At 40.5% G+C, this 18,587-nt stretch overlaps 2 protein-coding genes across 6 annotated transcripts in view; both read left to right on the top strand.

The window, feature by feature from the left end:
• Nucleotides 1–1,065: 1,065 nt before the first annotated feature.
• LOC139980092 (uncharacterized) lies at nucleotides 1,066–1,893 on the top strand. The gene has a single exon (XM_071991468.1). It carries the CDS (start codon nucleotides 1,066–1,068, stop codon nucleotides 1,891–1,893), a length of 828 nt encoding a protein of 275 aa, XP_071847569.1.
• Nucleotides 1,894–6,022: 4,129 nt separating this feature from the next.
• Nucleotides 6,023–18,587, top strand: part of LOC139980229 (RNA-binding protein 26-like) — a 29,056-nt gene continuing 16,491 nt past the window's right edge. For all 5 annotated transcript variants that reach the window (XM_071991750.1, XM_071991751.1, XM_071991752.1 and 2 more), the window contains exons 1-12: nucleotides 6,023–6,176; nucleotides 7,979–8,046; nucleotides 9,047–9,165; nucleotides 9,990–10,177; nucleotides 10,688–10,812; nucleotides 11,267–11,403; nucleotides 12,487–12,666; nucleotides 13,303–13,602; nucleotides 14,829–14,951; nucleotides 15,661–15,828; nucleotides 16,702–17,096; nucleotides 17,619–17,765. In XM_071991750.1, coding sequence (XP_071847851.1) covers nucleotides 7,985–8,046; nucleotides 9,047–9,165; nucleotides 9,990–10,177; nucleotides 10,688–10,812; nucleotides 11,267–11,403; nucleotides 12,487–12,666; nucleotides 13,303–13,602; nucleotides 14,829–14,951; nucleotides 15,661–15,828; nucleotides 16,702–17,096; nucleotides 17,619–17,765 — 1,944 coding nt within the window. In that variant the 5' untranslated portion in view covers nucleotides 6,023–6,176; nucleotides 7,979–7,984. The remainder of the gene's footprint in view (nucleotides 6,177–7,978; nucleotides 8,047–9,046; nucleotides 9,166–9,989; nucleotides 10,178–10,687; nucleotides 10,813–11,266; nucleotides 11,404–12,486; nucleotides 12,667–13,302; nucleotides 13,603–14,828; nucleotides 14,952–15,660; nucleotides 15,829–16,701; nucleotides 17,097–17,618; nucleotides 17,766–18,587) is intronic.

Consider the following 18,587-nt stretch of genomic DNA (forward strand, 5'->3'; position numbering starts at 1 on the left):
ATATCTACAAATTTGATTTCACACTTCAAGTGAGTAATTGTGGGCATTCAATTATCGATGAATATTGCTCTTCATTGTAGATCACTCAATTTCCTGTTGGGGCCGTCAGTGGTAGGCCTACATGAAGTATGGTATTTTACGGTTGATTATTTTTAGGTTAAGAGGCAAGAACTTCATAAAAGGAATTAAAATGACATAAGAATAGTTATCATAAAAGATAAAACTGGAGAAACGTAGCCTAGATTACGAGTAGAGGTAAGACAGTTCTTCTGATCCGTTCTTCCCCTTAGACGCACTGACAAAACTAAACTAAACTAACCTTCCATTCCAAAAAGTTGAGAAAAATTGTTAAGCAAAATCTAAGTAGTAAGTTAATGATTTTATGTTTATAAACATATAGTAGTAAGTAATACAACTTGATGAAAGTGTAGAGGACTTCACTTTTCTTAAATCGGAAGTGCGCCCTCATTTTTATAAGATTAATTACGATCGATAATCACTCTGTCAATGTCATGACTAATACTAGGTCAAGAGACATTGGTTTCGATAAAACAATGGATGGTTTTATTCCGACGAACGATAAGCGAAATCTTTCACACAACGATAGAATATATAGCTACTTACGACTTACGACTTACGACTTGGATTACGATATTCAACGGATCGACAACGCTTATACTTATGACGAAATTACGCTTAAACGGAAAACTTTTATTGTTTTTCCCTACTTTTATTCAATATCAAATCGGATACGTGTTGCCCTGCTTCCGGGCGAATTGTTTTTATGGATTAGGATTTTGATAGCGGAATTTGTGTTGGATTTTTAATTGGATCCTGTCTGTAGTATTCGTACGAGACGGCGACCTAGCGCAAATAGGACTGTAGTGTTTGAGGTGAGTGACGTACTTTTATCTTTCATATAATTTACCACCTAATAACCCTAGCGTCCAAAGTGGTGACCCCGACGTGATTCAGCTAGGTTGCCTTGAATACTTCCCATGTACTAAAAATCGCATAATTTTTTACTACTGTTTTTCGCATTGGAATAATATAATACTGTACATCATGGATCCAGAAAATTCCCACGAAACACAACAATCGCTATCCGCAGTTAGTATTAAATTACCTCCGTACTGGCCCAATGACCCAATTATCTGGTTCGCACAGGTTGAGGCGCAATTCGTAACGAGGAGAGTTACTAACGAGGATACAAAATATTCCTACGTGATATCGTCCCTACAACCGGAAATAGCCCAGGAAGTACGCGACTTGCTCATAAGTAAGCCAAGCGAACAACCCTATAAAAAACTAAAGGAGGAGTTGATTAAGCGAACAACGGCTTCGGAGCAAAAACGGCTCCACCAGTTGTTAATTTCTGAAGAATTGGGGGATCGGAAACCCACGCAACTGTTGCGCAAGATGCGTCAGCTGCTAGGAACAAACACCCTTCATGCGAACATTTTGAAACAACTTTTTGTTCAGCGACTTCCATCGAGCGCCCAACTAATTCTGGCGTCGATGAGCGACACCACACCGATAGAAACCGTAGCCGAGTTAGCGGATAAAATCATGGAAGTTACTCCTGCATATCCTCCCATCGCTGCCATACAAACACCCCAGGCCCAGGCACAAAAATCAGAAGTGCAACAACTAAGTGAACAAGTCCGTGAACTCACTGCCCAAATTGCTTCACTAAAGTCAGAGGTCAGGGAGCGCAGTCGAAGCCGATCTCGAAGCCGACAAAGATTCAGTTCCCAGTCAAATAATACCAGTAACGTCGACAGTGATATTTGTTGGTATCATCAATCATTTGGTGATAAGGCCAGGAAATGTAGAGCGCCATGCAAGTATCCAAGCAATTTAAAGCCGGAAAACGAACAGGCCAGCGTGTAACGGTGGCGAGCGTTGGCCAAAATCGAAGCCGCCTGTTTTACATTCGTGACAGAACCACCACGAAACGTTTTCTCATTGATACAGGGGCAGCGGTCAGTGTGGTACCCCCCGTACGTTGTGACCTATATAATCGCGGAAAGGGGCCATATCTTCAAGCGGCAAATCGGACCAAAATAGACACTTTCGGGCACAAGTCACTAACACTCGATATTGGTTTGCGTAGGAACTTTCCGTGGGTCTTTGTGATCGCCGACGTGGAAACTGCTATTCTCGGTTGTGATTTCTTACGATATTTTGGATTACTTGTCGATATTCGAAATAATACACTTATCGACAGGTTAACCAATCTCACTATTGAAGGCATCTCAACCGAAGAAACGTCCCTTTGTCCTATGTTTGCCACAACATCTAACGATTCACCTTATCATGCTCTATTAAAGGAATTCCCAGAAATTTTGCGGGTAACTTTTGAAGAAACACAGGTGAAACATTCGGTTACGCACTATATCAACACGATCGGAGCACCCATTTTTTCTCGCACACGTCGTCTACCGCCCAACAAGCTAACTATCGCTCGACAAGAATTTGACCACATGCTGCAACTTGGGATCGTCCGACAATCTAACAGCAATTGGTCATCCCCTCTACACATGGTGCCCAAAAAGAACGGAGATTGGAGGCCATGTGGCGATTATCGAGCCCTTAACAACGTTACCATTCCAGACCGCTATCCTATTCCACACATTCACGATTTCTCAACTTCACTGTCGGGAACATCAATTTATTCCAAAATTGATCTAGTGCGAGCCTACCATCAAATCCCAGTGGAAGACTCCGATATTTGCAAAACGGCCATCACAACCCCATTCGGCCTCTTCGAATTCAAACGAATGCCGTTTGGACTCCGCAATGCCGCCCAGACGTTCCAACGCTTCATGGACGAGGTAACGCGCGGTTTGCCATTTTGCTACACTTACATTGATGACGTACTCGTGGCCAGCAAATCCCCAGAGGAACATACCCGTCACCTTAAACAGCTGTTTGCCAGACTCGCAGATTACGGAGTGGTGATCAATCCAACTAAGTGTCAGTTCGGTGTTCCAGAACTTGAATTTCTTGGACACAAATTGAGCTCCAAAGGAATATCACCTCTCCCGGAGAAAGTGCAAGCCATAGCCGAATTTCCGAAACCAAATTCGTTACGCAAACTTCGAGAATATCTTGGACTTGTCAACTTTTATAGGAGATTCATCCCGGGATGTTCCAGTATTTTACACCCGTTAATAGACTTATTAGCCGGAAAGAAGCCAAAGTCAGCACCGATTGACTGGAATGACGAAGCATCCGAATCATTCGAGGAGAGCAAACGAGCGCTCGCCAACGCAACTCTCCTTACGCATCCCGACTCATCCAAACCCCTTTCATTAATGGTGGACGCCTCGGATAAAGCCTTAGGAGGCGTGTTACAGCAAAATATTGAAGGAGTTTGGCATCCAATCTCGTTTTTCTCCCGAAAACTAAGCGAGACAGAATCGCGATACAGTGCATTTGGTCGTGAACTACTAGCAATATACTCGGCAATACGTCATTTCCGTCATATACTAGAGGGACGACAATTCTTCATTCTCACCGACCACAAACCACTAACATACGCGTTAAAAACTAGTACCGACCGCTACTCACCGAGAGAGATACGGCATCTGGATTTCGTTTCCCAGTTCACGGCGGATATTCGCCACGTCAGTGGAAAGGACAATGTCGTCGCAGACGCACTGTCTCGTTTAGGCGTTAACGCATTCCGTCAAGGATTGCCCGCATCTACCCTGATCGACTTTGCTCAAATCGCTGCAAAACAACAGCATGACATTCAGCTTCAGGAATTGAAGGACTCCACTGTCATGAAATTTCAGGAGATTCCGCTCCCATCATCACCTGGCACGATATGGTGTGATATGTCAACCGGTTCACCGCGACCGTTTATACCGAAGGTGTTTCGGAAAGACATTTTTAATTCACTTCACTCCATGTCGCATCCTGGAATCAGAGCAACACGGAAACTTATCACGGACCGTTTCGTGTGGCCCAACATAAACAAAGACGTCAGGTCATGGGCTAAATCATGTGAGTCCTGCCAACGCGCCAAAGTACACCGACACACGACGACGCCACTTGGTACTTTTGCTGTCCCCGATGCTCGTTTCGAACACATTCATTTGGACATTGTGGGCCCACTCCCACTGTCAAGAGGTTACAAATACCTCCTCACCGTTATCGACCGTTTCACTCGTTGGCCGGAAGCAATCTGTATTCCAGATATCACTGCCCAGACTGTAGCTGAAGCATTTGTCAGCAGATGGATTTCCACTTTCGGTGTGCCATCGACTATAACGACGGATAGAGGCGCTCAATTCGAATCTGCTCTGTTTAAACAACTGACCGCTCTTCTCGGCAGCAAACGAATACGTACGACTGCGTATCACCCGATATCCAACGGGCTTGTGGAACGCTTCCATAGGCATCTCAAATCATCCATCAAAGCTCAACGCGATCCTTCCAAGTGGGCCGAGGTTTTGCCACTTGTTTTGTTAGGCATACGTACAACGCTTAAAGCCGACCTTGGGTGCAGTGCAGCGGAATTAGTTTTCGGTACTACTCTTCGCGTGCCATGTCAACTGGTATCTCCTGTTCCTGACGTGAACGAACTTGATCCTACAATTTTCGTCGACCGCCTGAAACGTCAGATGGCCGATTTAAAACGAACCGACACCAGGCCAAATCAACGACATGCGCAGCAGTCCGACGATCTTCAGCACTGCACACATGTTTGGGTTAGAGTCGATTCAGTGAAACGTCCACTGCAACCTCCGTACCGAGGGCCTTTCCGTGTCATTTCCAGGGGCGACAAAACATTTGTATTGGACATCAATTGCAAACACGACACAGTGTCGATTGACAGGTTAAAGGTCGCGTATGCTGAAGACGATGAACTTGTGGAACCGACCGAACCGCTTACTTTGCCCACGCCCTCTTTCGAGAACGACGAACTTTCAACCAAGACACGCCACTCTGAAGATACGCCCACCGGACTCATACAGCCTGACCCCAAGCCAAAGACCGTTACGCGATCAGGTAGGCGGGTTCATTGGCCAGTGCGATATAGGTGAAGAACTGTGTACATATATGTTTTATATTACGTTTTGTTTTTCTTATCGATCACTCTTTTTCGCGAGTGATCTGGAAGGGGGCTATGTAGAGGACTTCACTTTTCTTAAATCGGAAGTGCGCCCTCATTTTTATAAGATTAATTACGATCGATAATCACTCTGTCAATGTCATGACTAATACTAGGTCAAGAGACATTGGTTTCGATAAAACAATGGATGGTTTTATTCCGACGAACGATAAGCGAAATCTTTCACACAACGATAGAATATATAGCTACTTACGACTTACGACTTGGATTACGATATTCAACGGATCGACAACGCTTATACTTATGACGAAATTACGCTTAAACGGAAAACTTTTATTGTTTTTCCCTACTTTTATTCAATATCAAATCGGATACGTGTTGCCCTGCTTCCGGGCGAATTGTTTTTATGGATTAGGATTTTGATAGCGGAATTTGTGTTGGATTTTTAATTGGATCCTGTCTGTAGTATTCGTACGAGACGGCGACCTAGCGCAAATAGGACTGTAGTGTTTGAGGTGAGTGACGTACTTTTATCTTTCATATAATTTACCACCTAATAACCCTAGCGTCTAAAAAAGCAAACGTTTTATAAATTACATTTCAGGGCACTTTCCTGTCATTTTGGAGGCATCTTGCTTGAAAGTTATGTTCCAGCCTAAAATGAAACCATTCACTGAGTTTTGTTTGTCAGTCGCAGGTTGCAACTCAATTATTTTATCCCTAAATACCTTTACCCAATTCTAGATACTGGTATGAAGCACCGAATTTTCAGCACAATCTCAATATTCGGAACATTCCAGACCGCACGACTCTGGAAGTCGAAAGCAAACCCATGTTGTACTCCACCACCACTTCCACGTCCGTTACATACACGCGCGCGTTACTATCCAGTAATTTGACAGTAAATCCAGTTCCATGGAATATAATATGCTTGACCAAACCGTTTTAAAAAGCTAAGCTAGTCCGTGCATGCCTGGCCTACGGTCCTACAGTTCTTAACGTAGTGCACATTATTAACTTTTGGAACAAGAGTATCACACTTAACCCTCTGGAATATTGTTGCTGAGTAAAATTTGAAAGCAAACGCAGGGTATTTATCACCATGAAATTTCTTTGTAAAATGTTCTAGATATAGGTTTTGTTTCGTGGAAACTTGTAACAGTCAATTAAAGCCTAAGGTTAACGACTAACGCTAGGCTTGGCCTAGCCTACTACTACTAGTAGTAGTAGTACTACCCTGTAACAATCTGGCCTAACGTTAACTTTGGACCGTGCAAAAATTTACACTCGCAAGTAGCATATAACGTTCAAGATTGCTTCCTTGTCGACTGCAAACTGCTAACAAGACACCAGCAAAGCTTTTTAACTCACTTTTCTGTACATACAGGGATACACTTCAAATTAGCCTAGGCTAGTATCAGTAACATCATTCAGTCAGCCTAGTAGTAGTAGTTGCGGTATTACTATTAGCCGGGGGCCGTGTCATTCCGCCATCGGTCCTTTCCCCCATAGAAAATGTGCTCTTTCCACCATCGAAAAAGTGCCGGTCCACCATGCATAAAAGCACTTTTTCTATGGCGAAAAGAGCACATTATTGTGGGTAGGAGTATCGTTAGTAGCCAATGTTGGTTAGAAATATAATAAGAAACAGATTGTTAGCATGGGTTGATGCTTCATGGTTGAATTAGTGATAAAGCATTGGCTTTGTAACAAGAAACTCTCAAAATAATGAGGTTATATCAACAGTTTCACAGAACCCCTTTTCCCACACCCTCTTCCCACCTTTTGGTTTAAAATATGCTGACAGTGTTAAACCATCTTGAACACCTGCACTGTGTATTGCTCTGCCTCACTCTACCAAGGCCTGCCTTTCCACAAAATTGGTCTGGTAAATTGACAATCAGAATCGGGCACATTTGAAGACGGTGTACCTATCTTTCCATGTGATTCAAAGAAAGTTTCACTGATACATACCTGTAGGCTGTACACCAGTGTAAAATCTATTCCTAAAATGTACCTTTCCGCCAAAGGTTGTGAGCCTTTCCACGTTGCGAAAAGGCTGGAAACATGGCGGAGAAGTATAGCAGTAAACATCTATGGCGAAAAAGTATGGCATTATACATCTATGGCAGAATGGCACTAGACACATACTAGTCCTGGGCTAAGTCAGACTTGTAATTTACAGTAGTTGGCTAGTGTTAAGAACTAAGATGTGTATTTGTGTTGTAAGATAGGGTTATCAAACAAATTTAAGCTAGTCAACATTTAATTGAACAAAATTTGCTAAGTGACCACCACAACAGCAACATGCGCCTCCACACAAGGATAGATGCTCAGTGAAATGAAATGTTTTTATTATATAAACTCTGTACATGATGTCAACATGAAATTATCAACAAATTATCAACAAAATTCTTCCACTGCAACTGTGCCTCAAGGGCAAGATCAAGGCTCAGTTGAGCTAAACAGTTTTATGAAATAATCAGTCAACATATCCCACCCCCCCCCCCCCGGCTGTTTTTCCGAAAGTGGTGGTGCATTCTATAGTGTCTCTGGGTTATTTTAGGGACTTAGAATCTTTGCATTAGCCCTAACCCTCAGTAGAAATGGAGTGCCAACTGCCTACACTTTAACATATATTGGACTTCATCCACATCAGCAATGTAACAACCAGCCTGTTACATAGCTAGAACATAAGATTTAGGCCATCTTAACAGGTGGCTGCTCAGATGTGTATATTATGGATTACAGAAAGGGACTTGATCTATCAATTAACATTTTTGCAGCCATATGTTAGATGTAAAGCTATTAAACAATTTTCAATTTCATTAAAAAGATGTATGCATATTACTAAATTGCATGTCTCTTATTTTGTTTTCTTCCCCACACCAGCTAAATATGCCAGCCATCGATAATGTTGAAGACTTAAAAAAGTGGCTTGTGACAAAACTTGAACCAATGTAAGTAAAATTACTCTCTAACTTTTGAATACTTTGTGAAACAATACAAATTTACTTTGTCAGTTAACAGTTACTGCCCAAATCAATGTCTTGCAAAGATACACACGTTGATGAACAAACACATGTATGGTTTTCTTCCAACATCGTCGGGGAGAAGAGAGAATAGGAGGAGGAAAAATGTTAAGCAAAATCACAAAGAAATGCAGGGTTGTTGTTGTTCACAAGGCATATTCACCATGTATTTCACTACATATTTACTGTAGGTCAATGTTCTCTGATTGTTTGGCAGGGTGTGTACAACTAAATGCAACCCTGTGTCTTGGCTTTATCAAACATGTTCAAGAAATGGCTAGAAAACAATGAATAATGGGAAAGCAAATTTGTGAGCTAGAATAATAAAATGAGACTGGACTGCTCATGTGGTTTTGCTTCTTTTCTGTATGTTGGCCAAAACCATACAACAGAGAAGAGACATTACATGGCAAATTCTGCACATCTCCTTTGAGAATTTGTAAAATATGTTGGGGAATAATTTATTATTCAAATTTTGTGTAGCAGTTTTGAAGTCAAATACTATACTACATATTTTTCTGTATAAGAAACTGCTAACCATCTTTGGTATGTCTTCCCTGTATGTATGTATTCCATATATCTGTCTTCCCTGTATGTATGTATGTATGTATATACATATGTATGTATGTACATACGTATGTGTTTTCAATGTATGTGTGTTTGGGTGAATGTATATGTGTTGAGTAGGACCAAGCATAAGGAGTACAGTAGACAAGTTATGCTCTCCTGTAGGTACTGTGTACATATATCTCAGTGTTTGTTTTGACACATCACTGTACACACCTTCACTACATGCAAATTATTTGTGGATAACAGAGTATGGAATGTGTGTCATTCACATCGGCTAATGCAACTTTGAAATAATACTGTTGTGTGTTGTTCTTGGAACAGTTACTTACATATCTTTATTATTTCTGTCTTCTTCCAGATGTGATGCAGACCCAGTTCCACTAGCCAAATACTGTGTTGCACTAGCCAGAAAAGACAAATCAGAAGATGAACTCAAAACATTTTGCAACGATCAGCTTGAAGTATTTTTGCAAACAGGTAAAAGATGGACGTTCGTTTGTCGTATCGAAAAATCTTTATTTTAATGCACCTTTTTGTATTTGGGGCTATTGCTTTTCGGTTTTAAATTCAATATCTATGCTGACAATTATGTAATAAGTTTTCATGTCTACGAACGAAGTCTCCACCACAAAATTTTAGAATCAAATGGACTATGTAAACTGCTCGCCAGTTAATATTCAGCAACTTGAGCAGTATTTTGTGCAAAGTGATATTTGCCTATTTTAACCATCTTTTGTGTAATTCATGCAACAAAAGTAACAATGCAACCGCTTTAATTTCTTTGAATGCACTATTGATGCCGAGAGTCAGTATGCTATAAACGCAAACAATTACTTTTGAGTGAGAGTTAATTAAGTCTGTTTATTTATCAGAACATTGATGTAGTTTGTATTGTACAGTAGTTGCAAACAATTACCAAAAGATGTAACCATGTTCATTGAACAGATGACAAAAGTATGTGAAAATATGGCTATGGCTTACTATAGGGTTAACAAAAATTTTGAATCACTCCAAACCTTTTTTTCACCTTTTGATGTGGTGGTATGGATCTGAGATTTGGGGATGCAGTGCTAAAACGTAACCAATTTATTAGTTTAGGTAGATGGGAAAATGCAGAAAAACAATAGAGAAAGGAGTCAATTATAGCTTGTAATTAACAAACAGGTTTGAGTGAACATACAATGGAGCTTGCAATCTTGAAGTTTTGCTTCACCAACGCAAACCATTAAAATCACAAAAACTTCCCACATATCATATTTTCTGAAATTTTGTTTCAATAAATATTCTTTTACATTTTCTAGAGACTGCCAAATTTGTCGATGACATGTTTGATTCCTTGAAAACCAAATCATACATTCCAAAGGACAAGCAAACTAGCGACGCTGTGCCAGAATATCCCCCCTTGCCCCCAGAAACAGCTCCATCTGTACCTCCACCAGCTCCACCCCCTGACCTACCCCAGGAGGAACCCCCTCTGCATCCATTAGCGGTAAGTAAAGTTCTTTTGTGTTTTTATTGGGGGGGGGAGGAGGGGAGGGTGGAGCAGGACATAAATAATCCAGCTACTGTAGTGTACTGTGCAGGGTAGTTACATGTATTGCATATGATCATGTTCTGTTACAATACCTAATTGCTAAGAGATTATCGGTAAACAATATAATTTATAATGTAAGTGACGTAAAAGACAGCCTATCATTCTCCTCACAAAACTAGACTTGAATCAAGAAAACAGAAAGAACTGCCATTTGTTATTTTGCGACAAAATAGACTGAACCGAAAAAGCAACAAAAGACAAAGGAAGGAAAAGAAAGTTAAAATGTGGTGATAGATAGAGGACATGACAATTAGATCTCAACTTTGAAATGGACCAGTTTGCAATTTGATTTGTTTCCTTGAGAGAAGAATTCTGCTTTCTAGCTATGGTGTGGGTGTGCAGACTTTGCCCATTATGATCGTATCTTTGTTCTTCTGTATGTTTTGCTTTTTTTTTATTTGGTAGTCTGTCGACAAGATTCAAGATGCAGATGGCTCGGTACCCTTAAGGAGAGACGGAGTTCAGAACAAAGACAGGGAACCCTGGACACCACCGAAGAACCGCAGCAGGAGTAGAAGCTTCAGTCCACGGTATTGTCTCAGTCGATATCGACATTTCGTTGTCTGTGTCATTGTCAGATTTATGAGGAAGAGGAAGCTGCAGATCACGGGATGTAAAACTCACACAGCCTTTGACAGACAAGAAGCTTTGTTAAATTAATACTTAGCAGTAAACTGGACAACAAATTTTAATCATTGTCAATAAATTATCTTTACTATTATGATGACGAGGAAGATGACGAACAAATTATCGGTAGTTTGGGTGAAAATATTTATAACAAGAAATGCCGACCAAGTGAAGAAAATGTTGCAATTCCTCCCTCTGGTTGTTTATAACTATTGAAAATGAGGAACTACTAGGTATGAAGACATGCCACTAAAGAAGAACTTGAGAAACTCCACCCGTTACAGATCCTTTTGAGGATTTACCAGTATGATCCATATAAGTTAATAATCACTTAAACAATGTTTCTTTTATCGGCAGAAGGAGGAGACGAGAAGATGATCGATTGAGGAATAGGAGAGACGAGAGGGACCGAGACCGGTTTGACAGAGATAGGAGGTCTCATAGGGGTCATTATAGGGACAGATATGACCCCATGGACAGAGATCATGATAGAGGTATGACTGCGTCAGACAAGTTACATTTCATGAGTATTTCTGTGTCAGATGTAGTGGATACAACAAAGCTGAAAGTTATGGTGGATCAAAGGATAGAAAATTGTTCAGCAGTTTGACAGGGAGCGAGGGGGATCGAGGGGAAGTGTCAATATAGGTCAAAGATTCATAAGTATTTCTGTGTCAGATGTAATGGATACAACAAAGCTGAAAGTTGTGGTGGATCAAAGGATCAAAGGGAGGTCATGAAAGGGACATATATCTGGGCTATGATAGAGGTATCACTCACACAAGTCAATAAAAACACATTCAACAAGGATAAGATTTACAAATTGAGCCAAATAATAAGAACTACTCTGGGAACATACACCCGTTTGACAGAGAAAAGGTAAGGTCTTTACCCAATAAGATATAATGCCAATGGACATGGGTCATTGGTTGTATCAGGTATTTCATATTATTTCTTAATTTTCATTACTTTTCTTAATTTTCATTTCTTCGAAAGGTGTTATTGGTTAAGGATATTTTATTTTGTTGTCATCACAATTTGATTTTCTATTAGTAAGTTTTTCAAGTTGGAGATTGCTATAGTCTGATGTAGTTACCCCCCCCCCCTCCCCCTGCCAATCATCAGAGTACCTCTCAATTCACCTGTGTTGTGTTTTTCATTTTCTAGTGGTAGTCAGAGCTTATGGTATTTGGTTCAATCATTTTAACAGGCTGTGTGTGGTTGTTTTCAATAATAATCATAATAAGAGGCTTTGATGTCAGTGAGGAGGAGGGTTCAGGCACTTCAAAGCCCTTTTTTATGTCAGAACAATTGATATTTCCTATAATGCATGCAAGCACTCTCTTAAATCATGATCTGATACCTTTTTCTTTAAATCTTGCATCACCTAATTCTCAGGGATACTGGTAGCATAGACAGGAATACTGCCTTTTAAGTACTGTTTACAGTCCCATACTGAGGCTGTGAACTTAGCTTGGCAAGCAATACAACAAATTCCATGTTTATAGCTTGGACCTCATTTTCAATCTCAGGAAACTAAACTTCAATGTATTTTTTTCTTTCCTTTCTGTTTGTAGGGTACGGAAGAGGCAGGTACATTGATCAGGAGAGAGAGGTTGGCAACAAGTTCAGCCATAGGTCAAGGTCGAGGTCACCTCCATCTCCAACCGTCAGCAGCTCGGTGACCGTCGTGTCGAGAAATAATAAGTCTGACTCAGACAAGACGAGAGCTAAGCCCAGATGCAGGGACTTTGATGGTAAGAACAGTCTCATCTTCATATCTTAGAAATCTGGTTTGGACACTGAAAGATGAGCCAAGAGCAAATATCTTGAACAGATACAGAATGAACAAATCTTTTTGGATAGAGGAAAGAGAGCTTTGGGCTAGAAATGGTTCTTTGGGGTAGCAGGACTTGACTGCTGAAGAGGGGTTGTTTTTTGTGCTGTACAATGGGCACTTTTCCCAGCAGTGCAAGTAATTAATCCCAACATATTTGGGACTTATTTTTGTCCCAAGAATTTAGGCTGTCATTATTGTTTTCAATTGATTACAAAGGAAATTGTACTTGAAAGTGAAATAAGATTGTTTAGGGTTCTAGCTGTGAAATGTAACCCAGCTTGTGTAACAGTTTCATATCCAGAGGTAGATGTTGAAGTTCATTTGATATGCTTTTGCCTATATTAATAAATCTAACCCCCCACTCCCCCATTGCTTTCAATCTTACATCTTACAAGCGATACCGCCAGGACGATAGATAACTTAACTCTCTCTGTCCCTTTGTCCGGTACCCCAGTCTAGAAGCATTCCGTTCACCCATGGTTTCCCTTCACCGTCTTACAAGGTATGGGTTTGATCCAACTGCTTCTCCTGACCTTACACTTCCTTTACACAGAGAAAGGCTTCTGCATGAGAGGGGAACTCTGCCAGTTTGACCACGGTGTCGATCCCCTTGTGGTAGACGATCTAAATATACCAAGTGTACTTCGAATGCCGGGGGATGGACCTCCTGCTAGGCCTCCGTTACCAGGTCAGCCTCATCCTCCTCCTCCTCCACCTCAACTTCCACATCCTCCAGAGATGCCACCCATCAGGCCTCCCTTGCCACCATTTGGACCTCCACTTCCTCCCAACATCCCGCCACCATTCAGACCGTCTATGGAACAGACACGACTACATGATATGCAACAAAGAGGTGAGACCTGTTCAATGATACTGTTCCGTAGTCATGTAATAGTATACACATAATGAATGGTTTCCATTCGTGCAATAGTGCAAATATTTCACGAGTTGAAACATGGAATGTTCCATTCAACGAGGCGCAGCCGAGTTGAATGGAACAAATCACATCTTTCAACGAATGAAATATTTGCACTATTGCACGAATGGAAACCATTCATTATTTGTTTTATACAACACCTTCAAATTTGGATATAATTGGATGTAAAATGCACTCATGCAACAGATTGTTTTGTACAGACAGGTTTCTCTGCTCTCTTACCATTGAAAAAAGTGCTATCAAAAAAGTATAAAGCATGGTTCTATTTCGTAGAGTGCAATAGAGCGGATTTTGCATGCAATCGACGAGCAATTGACCAATCAAATGGCCGGAATATAATTAGGTGTTGTATAAAGAGTAAATAAAACCGATGAAGACATGATTAAATGACTCTTTGTCTGTGTTGCTCATGTGTTGTATATAGTAATGTTGTCATAGAAGATGTACCTGGCAGTTATTAAAGTGTAAAACTATTGCACAGTGGAACAGATGGGCATGGGAATTGGTAGAGTGTGTGTTACCACGTGGCTTCAGTGTCCTTAATATTCTTCTTAATACTTACCAGTGGAGGCATTAGAGGAAGAAAGTGCAAAGAAAAACAATAAAAGTGATAGTTATAGTAGTGTTAGTTACATACTACTCTGTGTCAGACAGACAAATAACAAAAACAAAACATTCTGCAGGAAATAAGTCGTTACCTGGCATTGTCCACTTTAATTCCTGAATGGCATTTAGTTAGTCTTTAAGAGGGCCTAATGCTTTTGTAGCAGGGCAGGCAGTACCTGTTTTCTAATTAATTAAAAAAAACATTTTTCTGACAGTTATTTTAAGGGGGTCAGACAAACATTTGGGAGCTTAGGCCCCCTCCTACTTGGTCCCACCTGGCCATGCACTGCGTATACGAATTATGACTTTTCATGTCACATTGTTTTGTTTTTTCAAAACTGAACATGGGGAAGCAGGTGTAATGTCATAGATGGAGGTACACAACGTTAACCATCTGACTTGGTATTTGATAGGATTGGAAGTTGACCTAAATTGAGGGTGAAATTTTAAAAATTAGAACCAATATGGTATCCAGTTTTGAAATAAAAAAATGGAGATGTGGTCTTCTATTGCATCAATTATTTCTCTTCCTCCAGGGTTACCTCCTCCAAGATTGAATGTGCCACCACCACCTCCACCTGGTGTTGGCCCAGGACCGATACTAGGTCCTCCAGTGGGCTTCCCACCTGTACCCATTAGAGGAAACAGTTATAACTCAGGTAAGTCAGGTAAGAACAGATACAAAACACAGTAGCAGAATTGATGGATGAGCTAAGGCAATGAACAATAGAATGGCTGAACAAAGGCAACTGATCATGAACCAGGAGGGGGTAGGCGAGACAATAGAACAGATACAAAACACAATAGCAGAATCGATGGATGAGCTAAGGCAATGAACAATAGAATGGCTGAAGAAAGGCAACTGATCATGAACCGGGAGGAGGCGGGACAATAGAACAGATACAAAACACAATAGCAGAATTGGTGGATATGCTAAGGCAATGAACAATAGAATGGATGAACAAAGAGCAACCGATCATCTTAGAATAAAGGTATGCTTTGGTGTTCGTTTACTCTCCACGTCTTCAGATGGAAGTAGTACAATGATTAGTAAGACCTTTGTAAAATCATTAAATAGGTAGTAGGAATGCATACAGTCAGGGAAGGTACTTGTTTATTATGCACAGTTATGATTATTAATACTAGGTACACAATACTACACAATAAAAAACAAACACCAAGCCTAAATACAAGCAAAAAATACAAACATTACTCCGCAGTAAATAAATATGCTTTCATCATACCTTTTAAGACTGAGACGGAAACCGCTACTCGTATACCCACAGGCAGGGAAGGTACTTATTTAGGACAATGTTATCCAATGTTACGTACCTGTTGATAATATCACCGTAATTGTTTACCATGTAGGAGGGTTTCGTAACAGTGAGCCGGGATACAACCCCGAACAACCAGAGATGGACATCGGCTCTGCCGAAAGATTTGGGGAGAGTGAAAGACAGTCAAAACCACGGATGGCGCCCTCTAATCTCAGGAATCTGGTCAACATTGATGTGGTTCCAACCATTTCCAATTCAGGTGAGTCAAGTCATAACGTAATCAAATGAAGTACTTTGACCTCTCCAAATGTGATCGGCAGCTGAAATCAAGTTTGAAACAACAAGGTGTGTCCTTACACAGACGACCATCCCTATTGCTAACTGGCCACAGTGTAGTATGCCTTTACTCTGTAAGGACCAGAGGTAGAATGGTGTGAATGTAGGACAGTTACAAAAAGAACTTTATGATGCTACTTTCTTCTTTGTATCTCACTTGGTAAAGGATTGTCAATTCTGATGCTTAATAACAATAAATTGTGATATTTAATATCTTCACCATTAAACAAGCTATGAAGTTGGGAGTTTATCCAATGTGCTTGTTTTTTCTACTGCAAAAAGTCTCTGTAGTTAATCGTAACAGTTAGAGGCGGTGGTGACGTCTTGATCCTAGCAGGATCTTCTTTCGAAGGCAAACTGGAAATCAAAGAGAGAGAAAAAGTGCTTAATCTATTACCAAAAGCTAATGTAGGTTAATGTGGTTTGTTTGTGAAGGAGCGAGCATCGAAATATCCGGCCCTGTAACTGCAACATGGTTTGTACATAAGTATAACACCTCAAAGTTTCTTAATCCTTTAAGTGATGTGAAATGAAAACCATAGATGTAGCAATAACAAAACCTTACAAATAATGCTTCTCTCATTACATATTAGTTTATGCCTGTTTGAAATGCCTGTTGAAACTAATGCCGTTTTGAAACTAAAAAATGAAACTTAAACCAAAAAATGAAACTAAAAATGCCTGTTGAAATATGCCTGTTGAAACTAACACCAAAATCTGCTTTAACAGGTCATGCTGGTATCACACATAAGTTCGGCAATTTGACGTATTATTCATATTTCCTTTCCTTCCACAGAGAAAAGAGAGTCCCCGGTCTCGCAGGTCAAAGCAGCTATGGATAGGTCCAGCCCAATGAGGGAGAGTCGTTCCCCACAGCCCAGTGGCCCGCCCAAAGAGAGAGATGCCAGTGTCGTCGACTCAAGGAGATTTGTGGTTGGAAGTGAGGACAAAGACGTTGCAAGTAATTCCCAAGGAGTCGTACCTCCCACAATCAAAAACTCTTCTGCGGGCAAAGTGCCTGACCTCAGGGAGAGGCTATCAGGGACTTTTGCCGCTTCCCACCCTGGACATAGTCGAAAATTTGTGCCTAATAACAGAACTTTAGAGATCAGAAAAATACCAAGAGAACTAAACAACATTGCAAAGTTAAATGAACATTTTGACAAATTTGGTACTATAGTGAATTTACAGGTAAGGAATCTCTCTTAACTTCCAATGTGTCAACTTCTTTAGATATTCTTTTCAAAGGTTTATTGGAGAGGCAGAGGGTCGTTGGTTTGGGTGGTGATGGAGTGTGGTGAGAAGATAGTATTTTAGATGATACAGAAAAATTGTAACCTCCCCTAAAGCTTAGAAAAATAGCTTGTTATAAAATGTGTCATGCTTGTTTTGTTTCAAGTAACTTTACATAATTTTTACTGGTGGCTTAACAAGCACAGCCTATACTTTTTTATACAAGTACTCTCAGGTCCTTTCAAATTCTTCTTAGATATCTGCAAGAGGAAAAGGGAAGAAAAAGGAGGGGGGAGGCGGGTAGAAAAAATAATAACTAACATCAAACTGTTGAGCTATCTGCAAACATTATTCAGAAACGTAGTACGGAGATATTAACAGAAACAAAATCTTATACTCTAAAGGGAGGCTGACAAGTCAGTTTCATATGGCATCGTCTGAAGAGTAAGTTATTTGTCTTTGTGCGATCATTATTTTCAGGTTGCCTACAGTGGCGACCCTGGTGCAGCTCTCTTGACATTTGCCACTCATCCTCAAGCTAAAAGTGCTCATCAGTCTTCGGCGGCAGTCCTAGGGAACAGGTTCATAAAGGTCTTCTGGCATTCACCGGATGGTAACTCTGAACAGGTAATAATTCCCCTTCCTTCCCTCCCTCCCTCCCCTCCCCGTATCATAAAGGTCTTCTGGCATTCACCGGATGGTAACTCTGAACAGGTAATAATTCCCCCTCCCTCCCCTCCCCCCCACCTATTGTCAAGAATTTAAATGTTGACAAATATATTTATTAAACCTCACAACCTAGTCATCATCTTTGTTTTTATAAATTGGTTTAATGTGAACCAGGTACCTTACCAAACCTTTACAACCTTTCCTTAAGAAGAAAGTAAAGAAAGTGAAATGTTGAGCAGTTGATGACAGTGGATGACCGTAGAATTTTGTGTGATGTTTCATTATGTCGGTCAAAGATAACCAACCTGATGTCCTCACATCATGGAAGGTTGTTCTGTGCCACCAAAAAGAAACCCCTCAAGAAACACTGTTTTGTAATAAGAGTAAGATTCGTGAGAGTAAAACTAATGGTTTTTGGATAAATCCAGAGCCCCAAAAGATCCTTTGAAAGGTTTCCCAAGTAGGCCTAATGACAAGGTTATTAAATTTTAAAACCCCTTCTCACTGTGAGAGATTTTCTAATGCATCAATTTTGTCCAATAACTAGTATTGCCAAGTGGACATTCTGCAAGGAAATTTTTCATGTCTAAGAAAAACAACTTTCAAATGATACGACCTATTAGCCCTGGGAGTTAATACCTGTTTGTTGCCAGTTGGACAATGTAAAAAGGGAAAATTTTCATGTCTGAAAGGACAGCCTTCAAATGATCAAAAAATTTATATTTAACTCTGGTTGATTTTATATCTTTATGAAGGTTCATCTTTGTGGTCCTCTTCTCT

Source organism: Apostichopus japonicus, chromosome 14, assembly GCF_037975245.1.
Source record: "Apostichopus japonicus isolate 1M-3 chromosome 14, ASM3797524v1, whole genome shotgun sequence".
Classification (NCBI taxonomy): Eukaryota; Metazoa; Echinodermata; class Holothuroidea; order Aspidochirotida; family Stichopodidae; genus Apostichopus; species Apostichopus japonicus.